This window comes from Acartia tonsa, chromosome 5 (genome assembly GCF_053477335.1).
Source record: "Acartia tonsa isolate MP-2025a chromosome 5, ASM5347733v1, whole genome shotgun sequence".
NCBI classification, from domain to species: domain Eukaryota; kingdom Metazoa; phylum Arthropoda; class Copepoda; order Calanoida; family Acartiidae; genus Acartia; species Acartia tonsa.
The window spans coordinates 35,440,667-35,463,840 of record NC_137264.1 but is presented as its reverse complement, the minus strand read 5'-3'; the positions used below and the strand labels follow the sequence as shown (position 1 = coordinate 35,463,840).

General features: G+C 34.5%; 1 protein-coding gene across 2 annotated transcripts; it reads right to left on the bottom strand.

The window, feature by feature from the left end:
* Positions 1-75: 75 nt before the first annotated feature.
* LOC145319369 (uncharacterized) lies at positions 76-22,369 on the bottom strand. Of its 2 annotated transcripts, none has more exons than XM_080161475.1 (25): positions 22,202-22,369; positions 20,663-20,737; positions 19,884-20,027; positions 19,420-19,555; positions 18,994-19,144; positions 18,300-18,439; positions 17,641-17,694; positions 14,860-15,080; positions 14,289-14,391; positions 13,905-13,971; positions 12,901-12,981; positions 12,456-12,568; positions 11,950-12,071; positions 10,944-11,010; positions 10,327-10,407; positions 9,548-9,761; positions 9,158-9,260; positions 8,779-8,832; positions 5,683-5,855; positions 5,174-5,252; positions 4,727-4,842; positions 4,418-4,499; positions 4,076-4,184; positions 3,084-3,569; positions 76-355 (listed from the first exon to the last, which is right to left on the bottom strand). In XM_080161475.1, the coding sequence occupies exons 1-25, from the start codon at positions 22,322-22,324 to the stop codon at positions 216-218; spliced, it is 3,234 nt and encodes a 1,077-aa protein (XP_080017601.1). In that variant the 5' UTR covers positions 22,325-22,369; the 3' UTR covers positions 76-215. The 2 variants fall into 2 exon arrangements, with proteins under 2 accessions (XP_080017601.1, XP_080017602.1); XM_080161476.1 differs by having other exon boundaries at positions 10,953-11,010.
* Between the last annotated feature and the right edge of the window lie 805 nt (positions 22,370-23,174).

Below are 23,174 nucleotides of genomic sequence, written 5' to 3'. Positions count from 1 at the left end.
GAGCTGAAAATTTAAAGTTCATTTAACGCTTTTTTGGGTATTGTCATGTAAATGTCTATAAATTAAATATTAAACCAAAATAAAATTAATTTTTATTTTAAATTCAAATTCAACAAAATATTTGACTATTTTTGTTCTTCTTCGGACATTTATAAATAAAATTAAATGTTAGGTCCAAAATAACTCCACAAATTCTAGAAGAAAAATCTTCCAATTTAGTCACCATCACTTTCACTGAGATCCAGATCTTCATCAAGAGAAGAATGTTGGCTGGCCCTTCCGTCAGGTGCATCGTCTATACCACTAACTCCTGCTTTATCATCACTGTCATCCACCTCTTTGATTTCAGTAGTTCCTTCAAATACATCATTTTAGAGACATGTTCAAAAACAAATTTAAATAAAAGAAAGGGGTAAAGCCTCTTTCGTGGCAACGCCTCTTAAGGGATCTTGGACAAAGTAGCTTCGGACAAAGAAGCTTCAGACAAAGTAGCTTCGGACAAAGTAGCTTCGGACAAAGAAGCTTCAGACAAAGTAGCTTCGGACAAAGTAGCTTCAGGACAAAGTAGCTTCAGGACAAAGTAGCTTCAGGACAAAGTAGCTTCAGGACAAAGTAGCTTCAGTACAAAGTAACTTGCACTGTTAATAAAGGTCATGGCCGCAGCGCTCGGCCCCCTGGCCTACCTAGCCGCGGGCGCTCGGCTCCTTAGCCTATAACCTAACCAAAAAATTGTAAAAACATTATTAGAACTTGTAAAAACAATATTAAAAATTGTAAAAATCAGGGTTTCGGATCCGCATTGATTTTATGCGGATCCGGATCCTCAAAATTTGGTCAGTGCGGATCCGGATCCTACTGGATCCGGATCCGGATCTTTGACAATAAAAATAAAATCACCAAATTTTTCAAAAAAATTTTATTCTTTAATTCGAAGTCAAAAATACTTTTAATTTTCAAGTCTGAACCTAAACCTTAAAGATTGGCTCTCATCAAGAGAATGTCTGAGATTTTTTATAAATTTAGGTAGATTTTTCCATTTTTTCCGCATTTTTTGGAGTCTAAGGATCCGGATCCGCATTTTTTTTGCGGATCCGGATCCTTGGACTCAAAATATGCGGATCCTTGCGGATCCGGATCCGAAACCCTGGTAAAAATCTATCAACCACTTTTTGCAAAATGCACGAAATTTAAACCACATAATAATGTATTACCAGTTGATTATATTTTTCTTAAATAAATATTCTGAGGCTAACATAGGTTAGGTTAGGTTATAGGCTAGGGGGCCGAGCGCCCGCGGCAAGGCAGGCCAGGGGGCCGAGCGCTGCGGCCATATTGGAGACTATTTTTCAGTGTAACCTCCCCCTCAATGACCACGTCAAACGTTTCTTGTGTGCCTACCTACGTGGCAGACAAACATATGTTGTATTTAGAAACTCTAAATCATCATTCAGAAAGGTCAAACAAGGTGTTCCACAGGGTGGTGTCCTATCACCTGTGTTATTTAACCTTTATATGTCCTCCATGCCAGCACCACCAGGCGACATAAAACTAGTATCATATGCTGATGATTCTAACATCCTGAACTCAGGCCCAATTATTGACAAAGTAGTTAAAGAAATAAATGTGTACCTAGACATCCTTGACGAATGGTTTAAAAACCGAAACTTGTTCATCTCTCCAGCCAAGTCGTCAGCTACACTCTTTACTACATAATCCGCCGAAGTCAATGAAACACTTGATATTAAGATCAACGGTGAAGTGGTACCTATATACAGTCAAGAAACCTAAATTCTTAGGTGTTACATTTGACGGGCTCCTTTCCTTCAACCAACATGCCTCGGACATGAAAACCAAACTCCAGTCGAAAAACAACATCCTGAAAGCTCTCACTGGAACAGACTGGGGCAAGGAAAAGGAGACAATTACAAACACTTACAAAGCTCTAGGCCAGTCAATCACCAACTACTGTGCGTGCACCAATCTGGACTCCATCTCTCAGTGAAACTAACTGGAAGAAACTGCAAGCTGCTCAAAACTCTGCACTTCGCATTGCCACAGGTTGCCATCTCATGTCTGATATTGACCATCTTCACCATGAAACCAAAATCATGAAAGTCAGACAACACTGTGAAATGCTGAGTAAACAGTATCTGTTATCTACCCAAAAACAGGATCACCCCAACCCTATCAACCTCAATGCCCGTGCGCTCCCCCGTAAAATGAAACAGACTCTACAATCTAAGTTTGGAGCTAACATAAAGGCCATCACTCGTCCAAACATTTCCTCTGATGACTATAAGAGGAAACTTAAAACCATCCACACAAACTCTGTCAGAGAAATGATTGCCACAATGTCTGACAGCAAAGTACTTAAGGTCCCTCCCCCCCTCATCAGTGACTCTGAAAAGGTCCTCCCCAGAGCCACAAGAACTACCCTTGCTCAACTCCGGTCCAGATACAGCTGTTACTTTAACAGCTACAAAGCAAGGATAGACAACAGCAACACAACCTCAGATAATTGCCCGCTGTGCCCTGCCCCACACACTACGGAACATCTGTTCAACTGTCCTGTAAATCCAACAGATCTGACCACCAGAGACCTCTGGACAAAACCCCTGGAAGTGGCTAGGTTCCTGAACCTGGCAACAAACGATGATGAAATGATTGAGTAGGAGAATTGGGCTACAGAAAGAAAGAAACTATTTTTCTAAGGAAGCTGCTTTTCTTAAGTAAATGTCCTGAAGCTACTTTGTCCGAAGCTACTTTGTCTGAAGCTACTTTGTCTGAAGCTACTTTGTCCAAGATCCCTCTTAAGGGCCGTTTCATCGTATTTTTACAGTAGCTTTTCCCCTATTTCTAGCCTCTGCGGGTAATAACCTCACCTAACTTAACCTAAAATAACCTGTCAAAAGCTACTGTGAAATGAAAATACGATAAAACGCCTCTTAATTTTTGCAATATATATTATATATCCCTAAAACTAGATATGTGTTTTGATATTTCATTTAGGTTAGGTTAATTAAGAGTTAGGAGATGCAAGTGCTGAACCAGTATTTTTAAAAAGTTTACAAAAATAGATGTACCTAGATGTCGTTTTTGATCTTCACTAGATGGACCCATATCAAACATTGACGATATTTCTTTACTGGGCGATCCCTTTGCAGCTGCGTCAGCTGCTAAAGCAGCCTTCTTGGCCATCAACTCCTCAATGTCTATTTCCTCATCATCTGACGACGTGGAAGATTCACTTTCAACGGATTTTACGGATTTTTTTGAGGATGGCCTCGAGGATTTTTCTGATTCTGTAGTCTGTTGTTGATGATCACGATCAGCTGGTTTAGGATCCTTAGCTGCAAATTTTTGTTTCATGAGCAGTAATTCATCTGGGTCAAGTTCATCGTCAGAACTTTCATCCTCTGATTCATCACTGAGAGATGTGACATTCAGTTTAGGCTTCTCTGCTTCTACCCTGTTTATGGTGATATTCATTTCAGAGTTGTCTATTGTAGGTTTCTCGATGGTTGGTGGTACAGGGGAGGTTGCTTTCATCGGTTCTTTTAGGTTGGGATCTAGAGTATTGTTAAAGGGGGTTAAGTGGTTAAACTTATAAATTATGTAATATGTGTTTAACAGTCAAAAGAAGTGCAGTTAGGTAAAATGAGTATTACAATTTTAAAAATTATTTTTGAAAATGTATTTTTATCCAGATACATTTCATTAAAGATCCAAATCAATTCCATACATGAGAGTAAATTTAAAGAGATATTGATCTCCTCGTATGCTAAACAGCTTTCCACGGATATAAAATGTACAATTATAAGATAAAACCCAGTTGATTTAACCCCGAGATACCGAAGAAACGAGCTAAAAAAACTTATTTTAATCTTATGATTGTAGGTACGTTTTTATATTCGTAGAAAACTGGATATGATACGATGCTAAACATAATTTTTTCGTATGGATGAGAACCGGTTCTAATCCACCGGATATTAATCGGTTATAAATGATAACGAGAAAAATCTCTATTATTAAGACCTTAATTGTATTTCTTTAAGAATAACCACTAAACCCCTGCCTGGCATATCTGTGGGAGTAGTAGCTTGTGACCTGGCCCTGTTTACGGTCATCCTGGCGGGCTGGGTCTTCCTTCGCTCTGGTACAGCCATGTCTTCACTGATAGCAACCTACATAAAGCATCACTTATACTTTACAGTATATCCTGTGGATTTAAAAACAATCTTATTTGTCTGCATAAATATTTCATTACAATAGGAAAAAAAGATTTCATGCAACTTTAATTAGGGTAATATAGAAATTATCTTTATGTAAAAATCGCTAATTTTCCTTTTGAATATTCGTGGATTAATTTTCATCATTTAAGCTTGATGTCCCTGTGTTTGAAAAATAGAAAACTTACCTTAGCTTTTGGTCTGACATTGGTGATCTTGTTTGTTGTCAAAGTATTGGCTCTACTTGATTTAGATAAAGGTTCAGAAGCCCTAAAAATATAAACATTTAAGATGATCAAAAAATGATTGGTCAATCATTGTTTTTTTCAGTTTGAAAAGGCATTTTAGCGAACTGAGATTATACTCTTTTAGACTCTCCTGTTATAATTAAAATGAATCAAAGTTTTAAAAAAAGAGTTTGGAACTAACCCTAATGGATATATTCCTTGTACATCAAAATATCGTAGTTAAAACAAAAATTTTAAAAAAATGTTTACCTGAAACCATCAACAGATGGCCTGGTGGCTACTCCCGGAGCTGCCCTGCCAACCATATGCTTCTTCTTCTCCGCCTTCTGCTCTTCTGTCTGTTTTTCCGTCACTGACATTGGGGTCTAGAAAGTGAAAACAAATAGTTATGTAATAAAGGTATCTAAGCTAAAGGGATAAAGAGAACTTTTTATTTAAAATATCTTTCTTTTTATTTACAGGATTTTAACAGGGGTGTATAATTTAACACCCCCCCCCCTCTACCCATTCCTTTCGATTTATTTACCCAATTAAAAGAGTAAAAAAGAGAATATAATATCCTTAGTTGGTAACTTGGATTTCAAATGAGCAACTGAAGTTATACATTTTTTTGTATCTATTTTGACGAACATTGGAAGAGACTCGAACCCAAAACCTCATCAAAAAGCGACCTGAACTTTAAATTTATCAATTTACCTCAATGATAAATCCCTGACTAAGAACCTTAGCTCTGGCACCCGAGAGGGTAGTTGATACACCTGTGGCCACTCTGCTTCTAAATAATAATTAAATTAGACAAATTGGTCATCATAGTAAAACCTTTTTTTATTAGTATTAGATCTTTTTGATCAATCAGTTTCGTTAGTTTCTTAATCTTTTGCAAACAAGACTATAACGCAGGACTATGAAATACAAATATTATGCTTAAAAAAGTCTTTAGCGGCTTCCTTTGCACATAGAGGCTTCTAGGGTTACTTGGGGTGGAGGAGGGTAATTTCTATGTATGGGTGATTTCTCTTGGTAAAGTAGTGATTCCCTCCCCAAAATAGTATAAACCTTCCAATGACCTACGAGAAGCTACATTAGAAAGGAGAACAATATTGGTTAGCAATACGTTTCGGAATAAATAGAAAGACACACACACACACAGACAATTTTGATAGTCTAGACATCCTGTTACTTTGATACGAGGTTAAGAAACTTACTTTTCAAGCTTAGCTTCAATGCTGGTAGCTACCTTCTTTATCACTTTCTTGTTCTTGTTTATCACAAGAGTGGATTTTGACTCGTATGTCTGGGGAGGGGGTATAGCCACCCCTCCAGGTTTCTTTGGTGGTTGTCTGGAGGGTAAGCTTGTAGACAACTTTTCTGGTACATTCTAAATAATAAATATAACTTAAGAACATTTAGGAATACTTCGGGTTTGTAAAGCTTCTCTAAAAGTAATCTTTCAAATAGTACTTGATGGCTCACTAAAAAGCGATCTTTTTTTTCGCGCATCTTTCGTAAAGTTGTACACATGTCTCCTCAGCAAAACCTTAGATTAAAAAAAATCTCGAAAGAAACGGACAACAGGGCCTTCAAATAGGGTACAGTGGTGGTCAGAATCCGTTGGAGATTAAATCTTAGCTGCTCCTTCTTGCCAGATATTGCAATTTGAAGTTTTGTGGTAAAAATGCCTAAAATTACAAGAATTCCAAGGATATATGCATAAGTGAACACCTTAATACATCAAATAAAAAGGGCGAGTTTAACATTTGAGGAGTTTAGATATCTCTTCATTTGTAAACTACACACTTCATCCCCATTTAGAACAATTTTTACTACTATAAGTGATGTTTTTAACTTCAATAAGAGTAATAAATAAGGTACTATAAGCTTAAAGAGGTTTGCCCAATTTACAACTCTATCCTAAAGGCTATTACCCTGGAAAAAACTTCAGTTTAAGTTTATATATGGCCTAAGTTACTTTTAGTAATTCTGCTTCCCCCCCCCCCATACTCTCACAACCTACAAACTTTAGGGTGGAGGGGGAGGGAGCATAGTAATACTATTATGTGTTTCTCAAAAACTAATTAAGGTATAGTGGGAAAAATTTTTATGTAAGGTTTTTAGACCAAAATTTTGTAGAAATTATGTTGACCACCTTCTCTCCCCCTCCTCCTTGTCCTGACATAATTGGTGTGGGGGGGGGGGGGGGTGGCAGAATATCATTCCAATGTGTTTTAAGAAAATATTAGATACATATAAAGCTTTTGGATTTGTATTGTTGTGGGACCCAAAGCACTTTTACAAATATTGCTGACCTCTTCCCCTCCCCTCATAAATCCAAAACATAAAATTTTGAAGAGAGAGAATGGTTGGGTTGCAGTTGAAAGTTTATTACTATGGTGTGTTACTAAGAAACCACTAGAATTACTAAGAAACCACTAGAATTGTAGCAGCAAAGCAAATATGCTTTAGTAAGTCAAAAGTATTTACAAATTTTACTGAAGCCTCCTTCCAAGCCCCCTTTCCCCCCCTATTGCTTTACAATCTCTCCCCCCCCCCCTCCCTCCAAATAAGTAATAGAAGGGAGTATAGCATTACCCTTGTGATTTACTTTGAGATTACTCAAGATATAGAGTGCTTTTGGATTTAAACTTTAGTAGGTCCATAATTACTTCATACTTGAACTAATATTGCTGACCTTTCCCCAACCTCAAACAACCCCATCCAGAAAAATTATATTACTGCTCAATTTCCTCCACCCCCATAAAAAAAATATTAAAATATTGCTGGCCCTGTCCCTCCCTCTCCAGCTACCCTCCATACAACCTCACCACCTGTGTTTTACTCAGAAACCACTATAGCAATAAGGAGCAAACATTGGAATAAAACTTTTAGATTTCAAATTGCTTTATATGTATTACCTATTCAATGTTTGGGGAAGGAGCAATGGGTTGACAATAATTCTTTTATTAGTCCAATAGACTGGAGGAGATTATATAGCAAAATAATTGTACTAGATTGGGAGGGTTGTAGTTGAAATAGATATTTATAAAATTAAATATAGCCTACATAAGTTAAAATATTAACCCTGAATATCTCCAGAGGTTTCTAAATAATATACTTACCTATGCCACTAGCAACTACTTCCAACAGATGGAGGGGGGGGGGGGGGGGGGGGAATTCAGCAATATTTGTAAAAGTAACTAATATCCCAAAAAAGCTTAACTCCAAAGTTTGCTTAATATAATTCAGTGATTTCAAAGTAACACAAGAATATTTTCCATATCCACTGCCCCCCTCCTAATAATTTGTGGTCTAAGAAGGAGGGAGTGGGTTGGTTGCAGCAATATTTGCAAAAGATTTTGATGCCTACGAAAGTTAAAGTACTAAAGCTTATATATATCTTTAGTGCTGTCTAAAGAACTCTTCTGCCTCTTCACCCCCTTCCAATTAGATTTCATTAGGGGGGGGGGGGGGGGGAAGGTGTAGTCAACAAAATTTCCAGAAACTTTGGGCCTAAGAATCTTACATATAATGTTTTCTTTCAATTCTTCAAGTAGTTTTGAGTAAAACATAATACTATTACTTTGCCCTCCCCCCTAAAATTTATGGGTTGCAAGAGGGGGTTGAACGGGGGGGGGGGGGGGGGGGGGATTGAGAGTATTTTAAATATTAACTTTAGCTATATGTAAACTAGAACTGAGGTTCTCTTTACTGGTTCCAGAGTAACAGCCTTTAGCTTAAAGTTGTAAACAGAACAATGTACCTTTTTCATTAAATAATTTCTTTAAAGAAACAGAATTTTCTAAATGGGGAGGGACTGTGTAGTTTACATATGCAGAGACATATAAACTCCTCAAATGTTAAACTCACCCTTTTTATTTGATGTATTAAGGTTTTTACTTATGCATATATCCTTAGAATTCTTTAAATTTTATGCATTTTTATCACAAAACTTCAAATTGCAATATCTGGCAAGAAGGAGCAGCTAAGATTTAATCTCCAACGGATTCTGACCACCACTGTACCCTATTTGAAGGCCCTGTTGTCCGTTTCTTTCGAGATTTTTTTTAATCTAAAGTTTTGTTAAGGAGACCTGTGTGTATGCACCCATTTAGTCAAATGCGCTTATTAAGTCAAACTTGTCTTATTTATGATAATTTTATATACTTATACATTTGGTCATAATTAAGAACTTTTTCAGGCGCATTTGACTAAACGGTTACACACAACTTTACGGAAAATACGCAAATTACCATCTTTATTCCACATCAAAGTATAGAATAACTGCGTGTAAATATAATATTTACCTGTTTACAAGGTGGTGGTGTATTTTTAGCAGGTACAAAGCATATGCTACTACTAAATATGACCAAATATTGTAAAACATTTTATAATTTGATTAATAATATACAATATACATTTTATTTAAAGTGGGAATTCATAGAAAAATCATGTTAAATTTATTTGGAATAGTACAGGTGAAACTTTTTGGCATATTGGCGAACTAAAGAATGGGATAGACGTATACTAGAGTATGCAACTTGTTTAGAAATTAGCTACAATAATAGAAAACTAAAATAAGTCTGGCTGAAAAGGAAATTACCGAAATTGTCATTTTACAAGAACTTTCGAATTTTACTTTACAATAATATAAAATATATGAATAAAAACAATATTAGTATTCCTGGTTGTCTGTTGGGTGTGAGCTTTCCTAGTTTTCCCAGGGTTGGGATCATAATACACACTCTTAGGTTCATCTGATACTGTAACTGGTACCAGGGTTGGCAGACTAAAATTAACAACAAAAAAAGTTTCACTGCAGTATAATAGAATAATTAACAAAAATAAATGTCTGCATAAAGCTTTAGATCTACGTAACATCTAAACCGACAAGGTTGTACAAAGTTGGGATATATCATTAGGTCATATGGTGGTTTTACACTTTTTCAAAATGGGAGGGAGGACTTCCTTCTCCAAAAACATTTAATGTCAAAAACTAATGTTATTATGTGCAAACATAAATAAAAGCAGAGCGAGTGAGGCTAATCATTAGAATTAAATGTCTAAAAAGCCTACCTGGATATAGATTTCTCAGATCTTTTATTAATTTCATTTGTTCTTTCCCTTGAAACATTACTTTCTTGATTCTTGTCAATCAGCCTGTTATCTTTGCTGTTCTTACTTGGTTTAATTTTATTAATGTTAATGATGGAGGATTGACATTTGTAGGGTGAGGTTACTGAAGAGTGGAGGAGATTTGGTGTGCTTGGTTCAGGTTTCAGTGTATTTCCTATAAGAATAGTTTTACCTAATCAATATCTCTACAGAAAGGGATTGGTTGATAACAACGTAAGGCCAGACCTTTATAATAGGTTCCGAGGAACTAACATCCCAACGATTACAGACAACCATTCCAACCTTTTGATTGCACGACTTTTGTCTGGAAGTCATAACTGGAAGTTGTAAGGAGTTGCACCAGTTCCGGGCGAAGGCATTCCCCCCTATTGTATCTATGCGCATCTCACATTGCACTAATTAAACAACTTTTAATTGTCACTGTTAGGTCGAGATTGGAACACATCACCTCTACAATGAAGAGCGGATTCGATATGTATTACGGTAATGGATATAGAATACGTAGATATTGTAAAAGGGTAGGTAATTTTTGTTGTCAACTTAGGTTGCTAATATAGTACTTAGATATTGGTCAATATGTTCCCCTATGACCAGGAATGTGGCAGGAAGTTGGAGTAAGGCCAAAAAGGGGGGAAGGGGCATTTTATGAGGGTTAGCGTGAATTTCTCACAGTATCCATGTATTCTATATCCATTGTTACTTTAATTTAATAATCTAACCTTTAAGTGTTCTATGCGGCGTTGAACTCGACATGGGTTTCTCTGAGAACATGCTTGAGCTTGCTGTGTACAGTGGGTTACCTAAGCCAAAAAATAAATATTTCATTAAAAACAATCTAATAGTGTGCAACTGCACAGAAATGTACTGAACAGGGATGACAATCCGAGGCAAAATCGGATTTGGATTAATAAAATATTTGCGGCTTTATTCTAGCTAGGTAACTAAATAGATTTTCATGGATTTTGGATTTTGAGTTGTGGTACAAAAATTGGCCGATTAATCCGAAACGAATTTGATGCCATCTCTGATTTACTAAATGGAGAAATGAAAGTGGAAAGGTATATATATCCCCATTATTAATTACGGGAGGTGTTTGGTGTTTTCAGTTGTAAAACTCAGCAAATTGAAAGTTCAAATTAACATACAGACAATCTGGTCATAATTATGCGAAAAGCCTCCTAAAAGGCTTAATTTTTATTAAGGGATAATTAAATTAGCAATTGAATTTATACTATTTAAATTGGGGGCTGGGGAAGTTCTGAGTGCCAGCTTTTAAAATAAATTCTAGGCAAAATTTCTAAATTCGGTAACAAAAATGGAAGACATTATATCTAACCTGTCCCACCTTTATTTGGCGAAGAGCTTGATAGTTGTGAGCTAGATGTTGACTCTACAGAAGTAACCTTTCACCATAGAAAACTTTAGATTAAGAAGCAGGTATCCTTGTCTTTATTTACTAGATTATGGTTTGAATCTTACCGTCCAATGGAACATGAATAAACTAATGACTTACTCCTTTATATAAAAGGGATTAATAGAAAATTAACCTAATGCAATATGATAAAAAACGTCAAAGGGGGTAAACCCACCTAAAATTAAGGGGGATAAACAACCATATGTAAAGAGGACTATCCACGAACGAGAGCACATGATTCTAAGTACCTTCCAGCATTGATCTTAAGTATTTTCTTTCAGAATATAATAGGACACCATATATTATCAATATATTGACGAGAAAATTTATGTTTCACCATGTTTTTTTAGGTATTTTAATTGATTTTTAAAAAATTTTATGAAGCTAATTCTTTTAATAAAATGGATATTTGATGATACATATGCGAATACTCGTTTTATATAGATTGTAAATTAATCCATATTAGCATTAATTTAAACATACATATGAGATATAGTAAATGTGCTTTTGACTTTTTTATTTTTATTATTTGACAACATGGACAATTAAAGACACCCCGAACTCAACAAAACGTTTGATAGAATTTAACGAAAAATGGTGGACATCTTTTTACTTTTCTTCAACTTGAAGTGGTGAAACTTAAATTTTCTCGTCAATATATTATTTATTAATAGTGACCTATTATATTCTGAAAGAAAATACTCAGGATCAATGCTGGAAGGTACTTAGAATCACGTGCTCTTGATCGTGGATAGTCCTCTTTTAATCTGTGGGTAAAAATCTTGAGGGGGTAAAAGATATTTCTGCGCGCAATTTCACATTCCACTAAACTTGAATTACCCCCACCTATTTATATTTTAACCCGAAAAACCCCCCAAAAAGCTTGAACGTCAAGTTGGCTGCAATCATTTTCAATAGTTCTCAATGCCTTAGATAGACTTGCACTTGGAGTAAATGAAGGTAGTCTTGGAGTTGACTGCACTGATGCTACTCTTGATAAGCTTGATACTGATGATATCACAGGGACTAGAGACGAACTGTTCACCTCACCTAAGGGGACAGTTGACATATAATATAGGTATATACACAATTAGATTATTGTGTTTTGGAAGAGCTTTAAAAGCATGATTATCGGAGCTCGGAGGGCTCAGCTCCAAAAGAAAAATTGAAGGTGCCACTACCCCTACATTTCAATTTATTATGAATTAATGACATTTATGGAGTTGATGGGGTGGGATCTAGGGACCATATTTCCCAAGGAGTAACAAAGCCCCCGCCCACATCTTCTCAAATATCCTAAAAACTTGGACCCTGAACCAATACTCAAATTCTATGAGAAATGCTCATAGAGACAAACAGAGCATTTCATAATTTCAATATATAGTATGTTATTTAAGCTAATTAATTGTGCTAGTTAAAATATAGATTTTTTACCTTTTTTACCTGAATAAGATAGCACCCTTGAGGATGAGTCTTGATTGAGATGATCGTCAATAATGATTTCATCGTTATCATGGTCCTCGTCTGATGTCTCATCAACTTCCATACTAGTAGTTACATTTTATGTGTAATATTCAAGACTTATTAATAACTTTGCATGGACAAATATCAAAAGGTCAATAAATTACGCCTTTTGACGGGCCAATTCATTCCCCATGTATAATATTTTGATAATCCCTATCACAAGCCACACAAAGATACAACAAGAATTTTTTAAATCTTTATTGTATATGTTTTTGGGTAGACTTACCTGACCTTAGGCTTATAAACTTCCAAAAAATTAATGGACATTTTTAGCCAGTTTCCGAAAAAAAAGCTTAATACCATGAAAAGCAGAATATAAGCTACATATAATGCTTAAATGTTATGACATAATTACCTGGTAGCAATGTTGTATGAGTTATTGATACTATCTGGACTGATCACCTTTATAGCTGAATACATTCCTTTCTTTGTACCTATGCAATTATGTACAAACTTGTCCTTGTGAACTTTTACAAAGATTGCAAAATATAAGCAGACCACGAAACACCAGGCATTAAGTAATGGTTATTTCTTTCATCGTATTATAAACGGCTTTCCGCGGATATAGAATGTACAATTATAAAATTAAAACCAGCTTTTTAGCCCCGATGTGCCGAAGGCACTGGCTAAAAAAACTGATTTTAATCTTATGATTGTACATTTTTATATTCGTAGAAAGCTGGATATAATACGATGCTAGACATAGTTTTTTCGTATGGATGAGAACCGGTTCCTATCCACCGGATTCGAATGAATACGAGAAAAAATTTAATTTAAAGGTTTTAAAGCTCATGACTCTGTTTTCAAAAACATAATGCCTGTCTTTGTGTACTGAAGGATCTTGCTAACCACTGAAGATATATGGTTCTTCTTTACAACGTAGCTTCTCATAAAGTCCTGGGAAGGTTTATAGGTATTTTGGGGAAGGGAACCACCAACATCCCATAAGAAATCGCTCCTAATAAAAAAGACCCCTCAAAACCTTTTTAATTTTTGTTGAAAATGGGTTCCCTACACCTCAAGTGCCCCTAGTCACCAGTATTTAATAAAGAAAAAATATCTAAGCCTACGGATTACTAATATTGTTTAGTGTAAACTAAATTGGCTGCGGCTGAAACGCCGGCTCAAATGTAAACTATTGACGAGAAATTAAAAATAGTGTCTGCGTCTTTAGTTTCATAAAAAAAATCAAGTTAATGTAGTTTTCTTTTGTTTTGACAACTGATTTTAATTTAGAATAGTCTGCCTGACAGCGAAAAATACAATGCTTAATAAAAATCTTAAAACCATCATACTCATATAATACACTACTTTGAAATACAAATTATGGGTTCTCAAAACTTGACAAGTGTCATTCCTTTAGATTGTTTCATGATGTTGGTGTCCTTTTTATACTTCTTGCTGTAGGGAGAAATGGGCGGCCGTCCTGAAAAGTAAACGTCAAAATATTTTACCATATATATAATATATATATTTATTCCGAATCAAATAATAATGATTTTGTCAAGGAGAAGCTAGGTGTTTTTTTCTATACTATCACTCAAACCTATTTCTCGACCACCGACAACCCCCATTACCAAAATAAATCCGATATTTTAAGCCACGCGAGGGCTCTAACCCTGCGGGGCCAAATACCTACGGGGTTATTCTAACTTTTATTTAATCTAACCTATCATACAATAATCAACATATTATGCGACAACCTAATCAAGCAAAAGCTAGTCAAGAAGATCTTAATCTCACCTTTATAGGCGCGTTTCCTTTTCCTGCCACCAGGTGTCACTGAGTCAAGGATATCCTCCAAGAACTTGATTTGTTCGTCATACAACACTTTCAGAGGCTGGTCCTAAGTTTAGAAGATGTTTAAGTAGTCAAAATGGCACAAAATGGCCAGAAAAATGTAATTTAACTTAATTTATCTTTTTAATGACAACCAGGGATCACAAGAGAGGACAATTAACATTGAATTAATAAAAATTAAAATACATCCCCAATGTTCAAATTCAAAATTATCATCTCTGTAGATTATGATATTGGTGGAAAAGTTTGGACACTGCAAGTTTACTCCTGCCAATCAAAATTTTAAAAAAGATCCCAAAATTTTAAGCTATGGAATCAAAGAACATGTATTAAAAACTTTAGGTGCCAGTATTATTTACAGTTCAATGTCCTCTCCCTTTCTGGAATCTTTATAAACTATGAGATGAAGTTATATTTCAAGCTAGGTTCAAAGTAGTGACGAAAAAGAGAAATTATAGCAAGCTCTCATTTATACAACTTTTTGTACAGTTTAAAGAAAATAAAAATAATAAACCTGCTCGTTCTCTCCATCATTCTGTAGATACTCCTTGCTGGAATTAGAAAATGATATCACAGGTTTGATGCCCAGCACAAGTGGAGGATCTGAGTAGGAGATGCTGGCCGCCTTGAATATTCTACAAGGCTTAGCAGCTGCATTTTTGTTAACAATATTTTTTCTGCGGAGAGGGAAGAATATTGGGAAACGAATTGTCTGCTTAGGAGCAATGGTTTCATCTAGAATTTTATATTTCTTGTTTTCTTAAATCAAAATTAAACCCCGAACAAACATATTATGCAAATCTGAATTTTCAAAATAGCAGCTTTATTATTCATTTAGGATGATTTTACAATAAATATGAAATTTAGATGCCTCTTTTGGTCACAAAATTCCACTGTTATTTTTTGATTAATCAGCACCAATAAAGCACAAGATCTCAAAAACAGCATTTGGGGGAAATACTGGTGAACAAACATATTATGCAAATCCAAAACAAAGCAAAAAAAAAAAAAAAAGGTTTTTTTGCACTTTTCTCCTCTTTTACAGATTGATTATGATAAAATAATGGATGAACCTAAATACATGTTAAAGATAAAAATTACCCTGAAAATTATACAAAAATGTTTATTGGTATGTTGAAAAAATCTATTTTAAAATCTTGATTTTGAGGATGATGACCTTTAAGATGCCCTTATTGGTGGTGATGGTGAGCCAAATGTTATCAAAGTGCATGTCCATGATGACAACTTATATATTAAACTATGATCCAATTTTTGTAGTTATAGCATCCTCCAGCCCAGCATTATTAAAAAAGAAAAGAATTGCAATTTTATTTTCTTCAATTCATAAGGTGAATACTGTAGTTTTTAGAAGATGGTTATATTTCTTGTCGGAAGGCTCCATTGGAGGCTACTATGACTACAAAAAATGGTACATAGGTTAATAGAAAAGTTGTTGTAATGGGCATGTACTTAGATAACATTTGGCTCACCATCACCACCAACAGGAGCATCTGAAAGGTCATCATCCTCAAAATCAAGATTTTAAAATGAATTTTTTTAACACATAAAAAAAACATTTTTGTATACTTTTCAGGGTAATTTTTATCTTTAACATGTATTTAGGTTCATCCATAAGACTGGGGGTCAGCAGCTATCCTCTAAAGTGATAGGGATCGAATTTATTTTTTTTCAATCATTTCTTATTTAGAAAAATCATTAATTTCTACCTTATACTATATTTCATAATAATTAATGCATAAATCCCTTAAAAAATTATTATTTTATCATAATCAATCTTTAAAAGAGGAGAAAAGTGCCAAAAAACCTTTTTTTTGTTGCTTTGTTTTGGATTTGCATAATATGTTTGTTCACCAGTATTACCCCCTAATGCTGTTTTTGAGATCTTGTGCTTTATTGGTGTTGATTAAGGGGGGGGGGAAGTTTTGACACATTTGCGTAAACAGGGACTGAGAGTATAGGTTATTAGGGATAAAATCATTCTTATATGATGAATTTTCCCAAGTTTTAAGATTTTTTGGATAGGCCTCCAGGTTCCGGAGCTCCAGGCCTCCAGGTCCTCTCTGTACTGGTAAAAATGAAAAAAAAATTTTTTTTTGAAGAGTTAGAAGTCAACTTATGAAACAAAATATGCGTTTTTTTCTTCAAATATGTGAATAACATTAAAAAATATGCATATTTTGTTTCATAGGTTGACTTCTCAATCTTCAAAAAAAAAATTATTTTTTTAATTTTTACCTGTACAGAGAGGACCTGGAGGCCTGGAGCTCCGGAACCTGGAGGCCTATCCAAAAAATCTTAAAACTTGGGAAAATTCATCATATAAGAATGATTTTATCCCTAATAACCTATCCTCTCAGTCCAAAGATAAAGCCTATACTCCCTGTTACGCAAATGTGTCAAAACTTCCCCCCCCCCCTTAAAAAATAACAGTGGAATTTTGTAACCAAAAGAGGCATCTACATTTCATATTTATTGTAAACTCATCCTAAATGAATAATAAAGCTGCTATTTTAAAAATTCAGATTTGCATAATATGTTTGTTCGGGGTTTAATTTCTTCTTATAGAGAAACATATTACTAGGATGGACAAGTGAAATAAAATAGGATATAGGGATCATTACCTTGTAATCTAAATGGTGTGTATAATAAAAATACTACAGAAAGATATTTAATTCACTTTGACAATATTAGGCCTTCCCAAAATAGTTTTGAGCTAAAAAAAATAAATTTGCTACCTACTTATATTATTGGGAACACGTTTAATACAAAATAATGTTTTTTTGTTATAATCAGAGTGAAGGGACTGAGGAGTTTTGTTTCTATAGTAATCAATCATCCTCATTTTAGCTTTTCATGTTAAAAAGGGGGGAGGCGGTTGTGACACTTTTTGAAACTATAAGTAAAAAAAAAGAGTTATAGGACTGAAATTTGGTATGGCGTTTGCTTTTAAGAGGTAATATGTGGAACTTTGTAGAAAAGGATGCGGAACCGCCGCTATTGCCGAATTTTTTTTGGCGGGAAACGGCAGTAGCGGCGGTTTCACCAATTTTTCTTCAGGGTTCCACATTGTACTGTAAAGCGACTGTCATTCCAAACCTCAGTGCAGCAACTCTTTTTTAGGTTGAATTCCTGTTGTTTTGGTTTCAAAATGTGTCACAACCACCCCTCTCTTTTTATTTTGTGAGCGTGATTTAGATCTGAAAATAACAATTTGACAAGCACTTGACTTGCAACGAGTCCTTTCCAAATAAACTTTTTTTTTAGAAAACAATGCCTTTGGTAATATCTGTTACAACTTCATGTTCGCTCATTTCATGATCAGTACCACCTTAAAGATATATACTATACTAGCGGCCACGCCCCTAGAAGCCTCTAGTGGCACTTAAAATGTTTAGTTTTTTTTGTTGCGTAGGAGTCTCTTTCTACGATACCTCACAATGTTACGTAGTAGTCTCTATACTTAAGATAAAATTTAGATTAATTGTGATTTCTCTTGGGATGGGGGTGGTACCCTAGGCTCCCCCCAAAAAATTATAAACCTTCCCGAGACCTAAGAGATGCTACCCTGTTAAGGAGAACCCTAACAGTTCAGCGGTTGGCGAGATCCTTCAGTACAAACACACAGACACACAAACATCCTGTTACTTTAGTATAAGGATATCTATGAATTTTATAGGACGATTACTCTGTAGGAAACATATCAAAAACAAGCAACCTTGTAAAAAACTTGTTTTGTCATAGATTAACTTTGTATTATAGATTATAAAATGAAAAGGAAGTTAAAACCATTTAGCGTAAATATCAGCCACGCTATAGTATATGTCTGCACTCTGCTTTATATTTAATATAATACCTAACCTATATTTTAAAGCCAACATAATTTCATTTTTAAGCAATCCCGTGAGAGGGTTAATTTCTGTTGGGCATAAATACCTGTGGAACTTGGATGTACAGGACTATCCGGTGGAATGTAGCAATCCTCAATTTCATCCAGGTTTTTGGTTGCCAGCTTTTTGATCTGAGCCTCTGCTTTTGCCAGTTTCCTCATTAACATCTCAACTTGTTTGTCTTGTCTAAACAAAAGGGAGCGTTGCATGAGGTTCATTTATCGAGTTTATTGGTTAGCAATAAAGTTATACAAAAGGTAAATTAACTTTTACCAGACAATTTTAATTTGTAATTGTTAAAGTTTCATTTTTAGAAAAATTATTGTAGGCGCAAAAATAACAAGAATACTGTTTTTCATTGTGTAGTAAAAGATAAAATATGGCACCACTAACTTTTTGATGTGATATAACAGGAATAAAAGCCTAAAAAAGGTTTCACTAATTTCTAGGCCCGGTTTAGGCACTATTGTAAAGATATTGGAATGACATATCCGTGGACAGTATCATTATTTTTTCGATAATCCATAAAATATCTTATCTTGAAATGTGGATTAAACATAAGTCAGATTAATACCCAGCCTTCGTAGACGATAATGTAACTAATAATAAAATATTGTTAACAGCTTTAACGTGCATATATTTGTACAGAAATTCTTTACACATCCATTAATTGAGACGAGAGTCAATGTGATGTCCTCCTAACCTTTAATAAATAGTTCCCTTAAAAGAAATATTAATACCTGATTTCCTCTAGCTTTAGCTTTAACTCTGCATTCTCCTTCTTCAGTTTCTTATTGTCGAATGTGATGTTATCAAAGTTCTGAAGACTTTCACGCTTTTCATCCACCTTCTGCTGCAGATATGTGTTCTGTTGCTTCAGCTTGGAGATTTCTGTAATTAGCATGTTGGTTGGTGTGTTAATTGTGTGTTATTGACGGAATTTGAAAGAAAATTATAAGCTTGACAACGACTTAATATCATTAATACTTGTTACTTACACACAAACCATATCCTTTTAATACCCTTCCCCAGGGGTGTATACTATGCACAAGATTAATTTTTTTTCCTGCTGCAATTCTTTTTTTTTGTATTTTTTCCCCTTCTAGTTTTTTCCAGCGAGGAAAAGAAAACAATGGAAAATGTTTTCATACGGCGCGCAAATATACCTGAAATTTGTTGCCATTTATCCTCCTCATATTGTGTCTTCAACTTCCGTATATCTGTTTTAAGTTTCTCCTGGAGTGTCTCATTCTCGGCTTCTAGGTCTTCGATTCTACTTATCAGGCCATTGGAAACAACCTTTTTCAAAGCAGTTTTTTTGTACCTAATAAAAATCTTTTCTCCCTACAAATATCATAATTATGTCAAAATCAAGACTTTAATAAAAAAAGTCCTTAAACTAATAGGTCAAAGGTGTATAAAAACTGAAAGTTTTGTTTTGGGTCATTTACAAACGACCGCTTCTCATTACCTGGCAAAGTTATGACTTAGGTAAAATGGTTGGTTGTCTGTATTTCTTCAGGGAATGTATAAGCTTATCAATATGAGTTTGGTTGCTTGATTGAGAAAGATAATATTAAACCAGTGTAAGCAAACTTAGAAATATTAAAAAAAAACTTTTTCATTCCTTAGCATTAAAGATATCAGAGTTTAGTTTGGCAACTGTGGCTTCCATTTGCCGAGAAGCATTGGCAAGGTCCCGTTTCTCTTTCTCTACATTCTTTAATTTTGCAGATTTTTCTTCAAGATTTGCTCGGAGTTCTTCCAATTCAGCCTAATAATAATGAAACAATTCATAATATTTCTTAGGGGAGTTTTTTTTTACAGGGATTGTCAATGAATTTCTTAAGGGCGTCATTTTTCTACTTATTTTCCGTAAAGGTATGTGTCGAAAATCGCTATATCCAAATTTTTTTGCTTTTTATCACAAAAAAAGGCAATTTAAATCATTTTTAGACAAACTTAACGCCAAGCTACCATTGAATCAAGACAGTGCCGAGCACACTTACTTTTGTCTTGATTCAATTGTAGCCTGGCATGACTTATTATCTTTTAATAAAGTTGACCTTGCTCTTGAAACTTGAAATTTTTATCTTTATTTTTATTTTAATTTAATATTCAAAACATGTCCCAACTGTACCAAATAGCACATTTAATTTCAAAATGTTTTTTTTAAACAAAACTAGGTAGTTACTAAGATCAAAATATACACAATGAAGTTATGTTTTGCTTCATTGCTAAATCGGATGCAAGTACGACTTCGAACATAGAGTATATATGCTACTGCTAACAGGTTACAGTGAGTGCATAGTTTCATAACATTACAGCATCAAGTGCAGTATTGGAAAACAGACAGACTGATCATCTTGTAACAGTTATTTTTCTATTAGTAATTTTTAATATTCATACCTGTATGCTGTTGATCTTATTATCTTTAAACATATTTTCTGATGAAAGGGTGGAATTTTGAGCATTCAGTTTTTCCTAAATATTATCATCATTTATGATTATTGTTATTCAGGAACTAGGAAATATGTTTCAGACAAACAATTCTAAGTGAAAATTTCCCCACAACCCTCGTTTTTATTCCCCCCCCCCCCCCCCCAGTTCCCTTCAGCTGAATTAAAAAACATTTTACGCCAACAAAATTAGGGTTGGCAATCCGCCCAATTTTTGGAACGGATTTAGATTCTTACAAAAATGCGCCCAAAAATGTTTAAAATAAATTAAGGGATTAAATTTTACCGGGTACTGGGAAGAATCTAATGCTACGTTTTTTCATACTTTTCTGGTAGGTTTTCTCCTATTTCTAGACCCTACAGCAGCTATTTTCTAACCCTTACTTAACCTAAACTATCCTAAAGTAAGCATGAAAAGCTACTGTGAAATGAAAATAAATACTAAAAAACGTAACTTTGGATGCTACCCACCATTATACCTGTAGTCAACTTGTTAAAAATTAAAATATATATTCGGACCAAAAAAAACTGAAGACGCTAATTTTAGCCCAACAATTAACAATCCGAATCCGCTATTAAAATAACTGATTCCGGATTCCAAAATTGTCCAAAAATTGGACGGATTTCGGATTGCCAACCCTAAACAATATATTTAATTATCGGCAATTTCAAATGGAATAAATTGGCTGAATCACAGCCCCTGATTGTTATTTAAGTACGTCTGTTTGTGTAAGCCTGTACAACATTTGCATGGTCTTTGTTATCAAGAAGATGCAAATATTACAAATAATGTTTACTTAGAACAGATCTATAGTATAGATGTATTATATACAGATACCTACCTACCCTCTTTTCAATTACCTTTTTCGTCTGCTAGCAAATTGTTTTCTGCTACTAGGCTGTGTTAATATTCCCGACAATATTGATTTTTAAAGACCCAATTGTAAGTCGGCTCAAGGTCTTTGAGATTTGTTATTTTACCTCTTACCCCTCTAATATTTTACTCTAATGTTGTGAACTAGCACAATTATAAAAGAGCCGCTGTAATAACATGCTATGTATTGATTGTAAGTAACAGGATGTTCTGTCTGTCTTTATGAACATTTGAGCATTGGTCGGCACTCGTCATTGGGATAGGGAAATACAGTTATTCCCCCTCTAGTGCTTTACTCTAATTTATAATGTTTTGCAAGCTTTTGTTTCTTAGCCAGAGCATCCTTCTTATAATTGCCGAAATCCTACTAAAATAATACGAGTCTCTTACTACGTAACATTGAATAACATAGTTACAAGTCATCTTAATTTACTGTCGGTAGAAGGACATTTATTGTAAACAAAAAAAAATGTTAATAACAAAACGAGGACAGTTCTAACCTCACCTTAGTTAAACAGAAAAAAAACAGATGATCCCTTAAAAGTATTTTTCCTCTTTGTATCCTCATAATACACCTTTGCCACAGATAAAAACCTTTTATTTTCATTATATTACCTTATTTTTTAAAAGTTTGTCTAGGATGATAAGTTTTCTCTTAAGAAAAATAATATTTTCTGCCTCAACTTGTGTCACCCCACCACCATCCCCTGACCCTTTACTTGCCTCACTTTCAGACATCTTTAATAGATCTGAAATTATAAAAAAAAGTTTAAATGTCAAATGCAAAAATATGGTTGATTTGTTATGATTACAAAATTTTCATTAAGAAAAGAAATGCCGCAAAATCAGTATTTTTCGGCGGCAGTAGCGACCGTTCCTTAACAATTCAACATCGTATATTATTAAAGACAACTTATGTTCCAAATTCCTATGCTGAAAATCTTTGTCGAGTTCCTTCTAGTATTAGGATTGATAATAAGTGGTATATTTAGTATTTACACCCCTCCCCCATCTTAATATGGTACCTCCTTAACAATTTTCAGCTGCAATTGTAAAGAACTAGAATATTCTAAATTCTATTGCCCTATCCCTCACAGATATGGAATGGTCCAACAAAAGTGGTATATATTATTAAGAACAATATAGGTACCTTGTTAAAGACTTAAAAAGCAAGTGTTAAAAAAAAGAGAAAAAGTTACCCACTGCTCATTTGAAAAGTCAATAATTCGGAATTAAATATTAATTCAAGAATATCCAGGAGTGAGGAGACTTTTAAATGTTCATTACACTATTCCCAAAAGTTTTATTTTAACGTTTTCTTATTCGATAGCTTGCCAATTTTAGAGACTTTTGATTAGTTGAACCATTAAATTGAGTGTCGAAGCATTTTAACGTTTAATTATAATCTACAAAAGATGTAGATTATCATTGGGGATGACATCAATTTATCGGCCACTGTCTTATCCCTTTAGATCTCTGAGAATACCATCAATTAATTATGGACTTTCCAAGACAAAAAAACACATCACAAGAAAGATTTTAGCATAAAATCTCTTAATAAACCCCATTCACAGCTGAAATTAAAAAT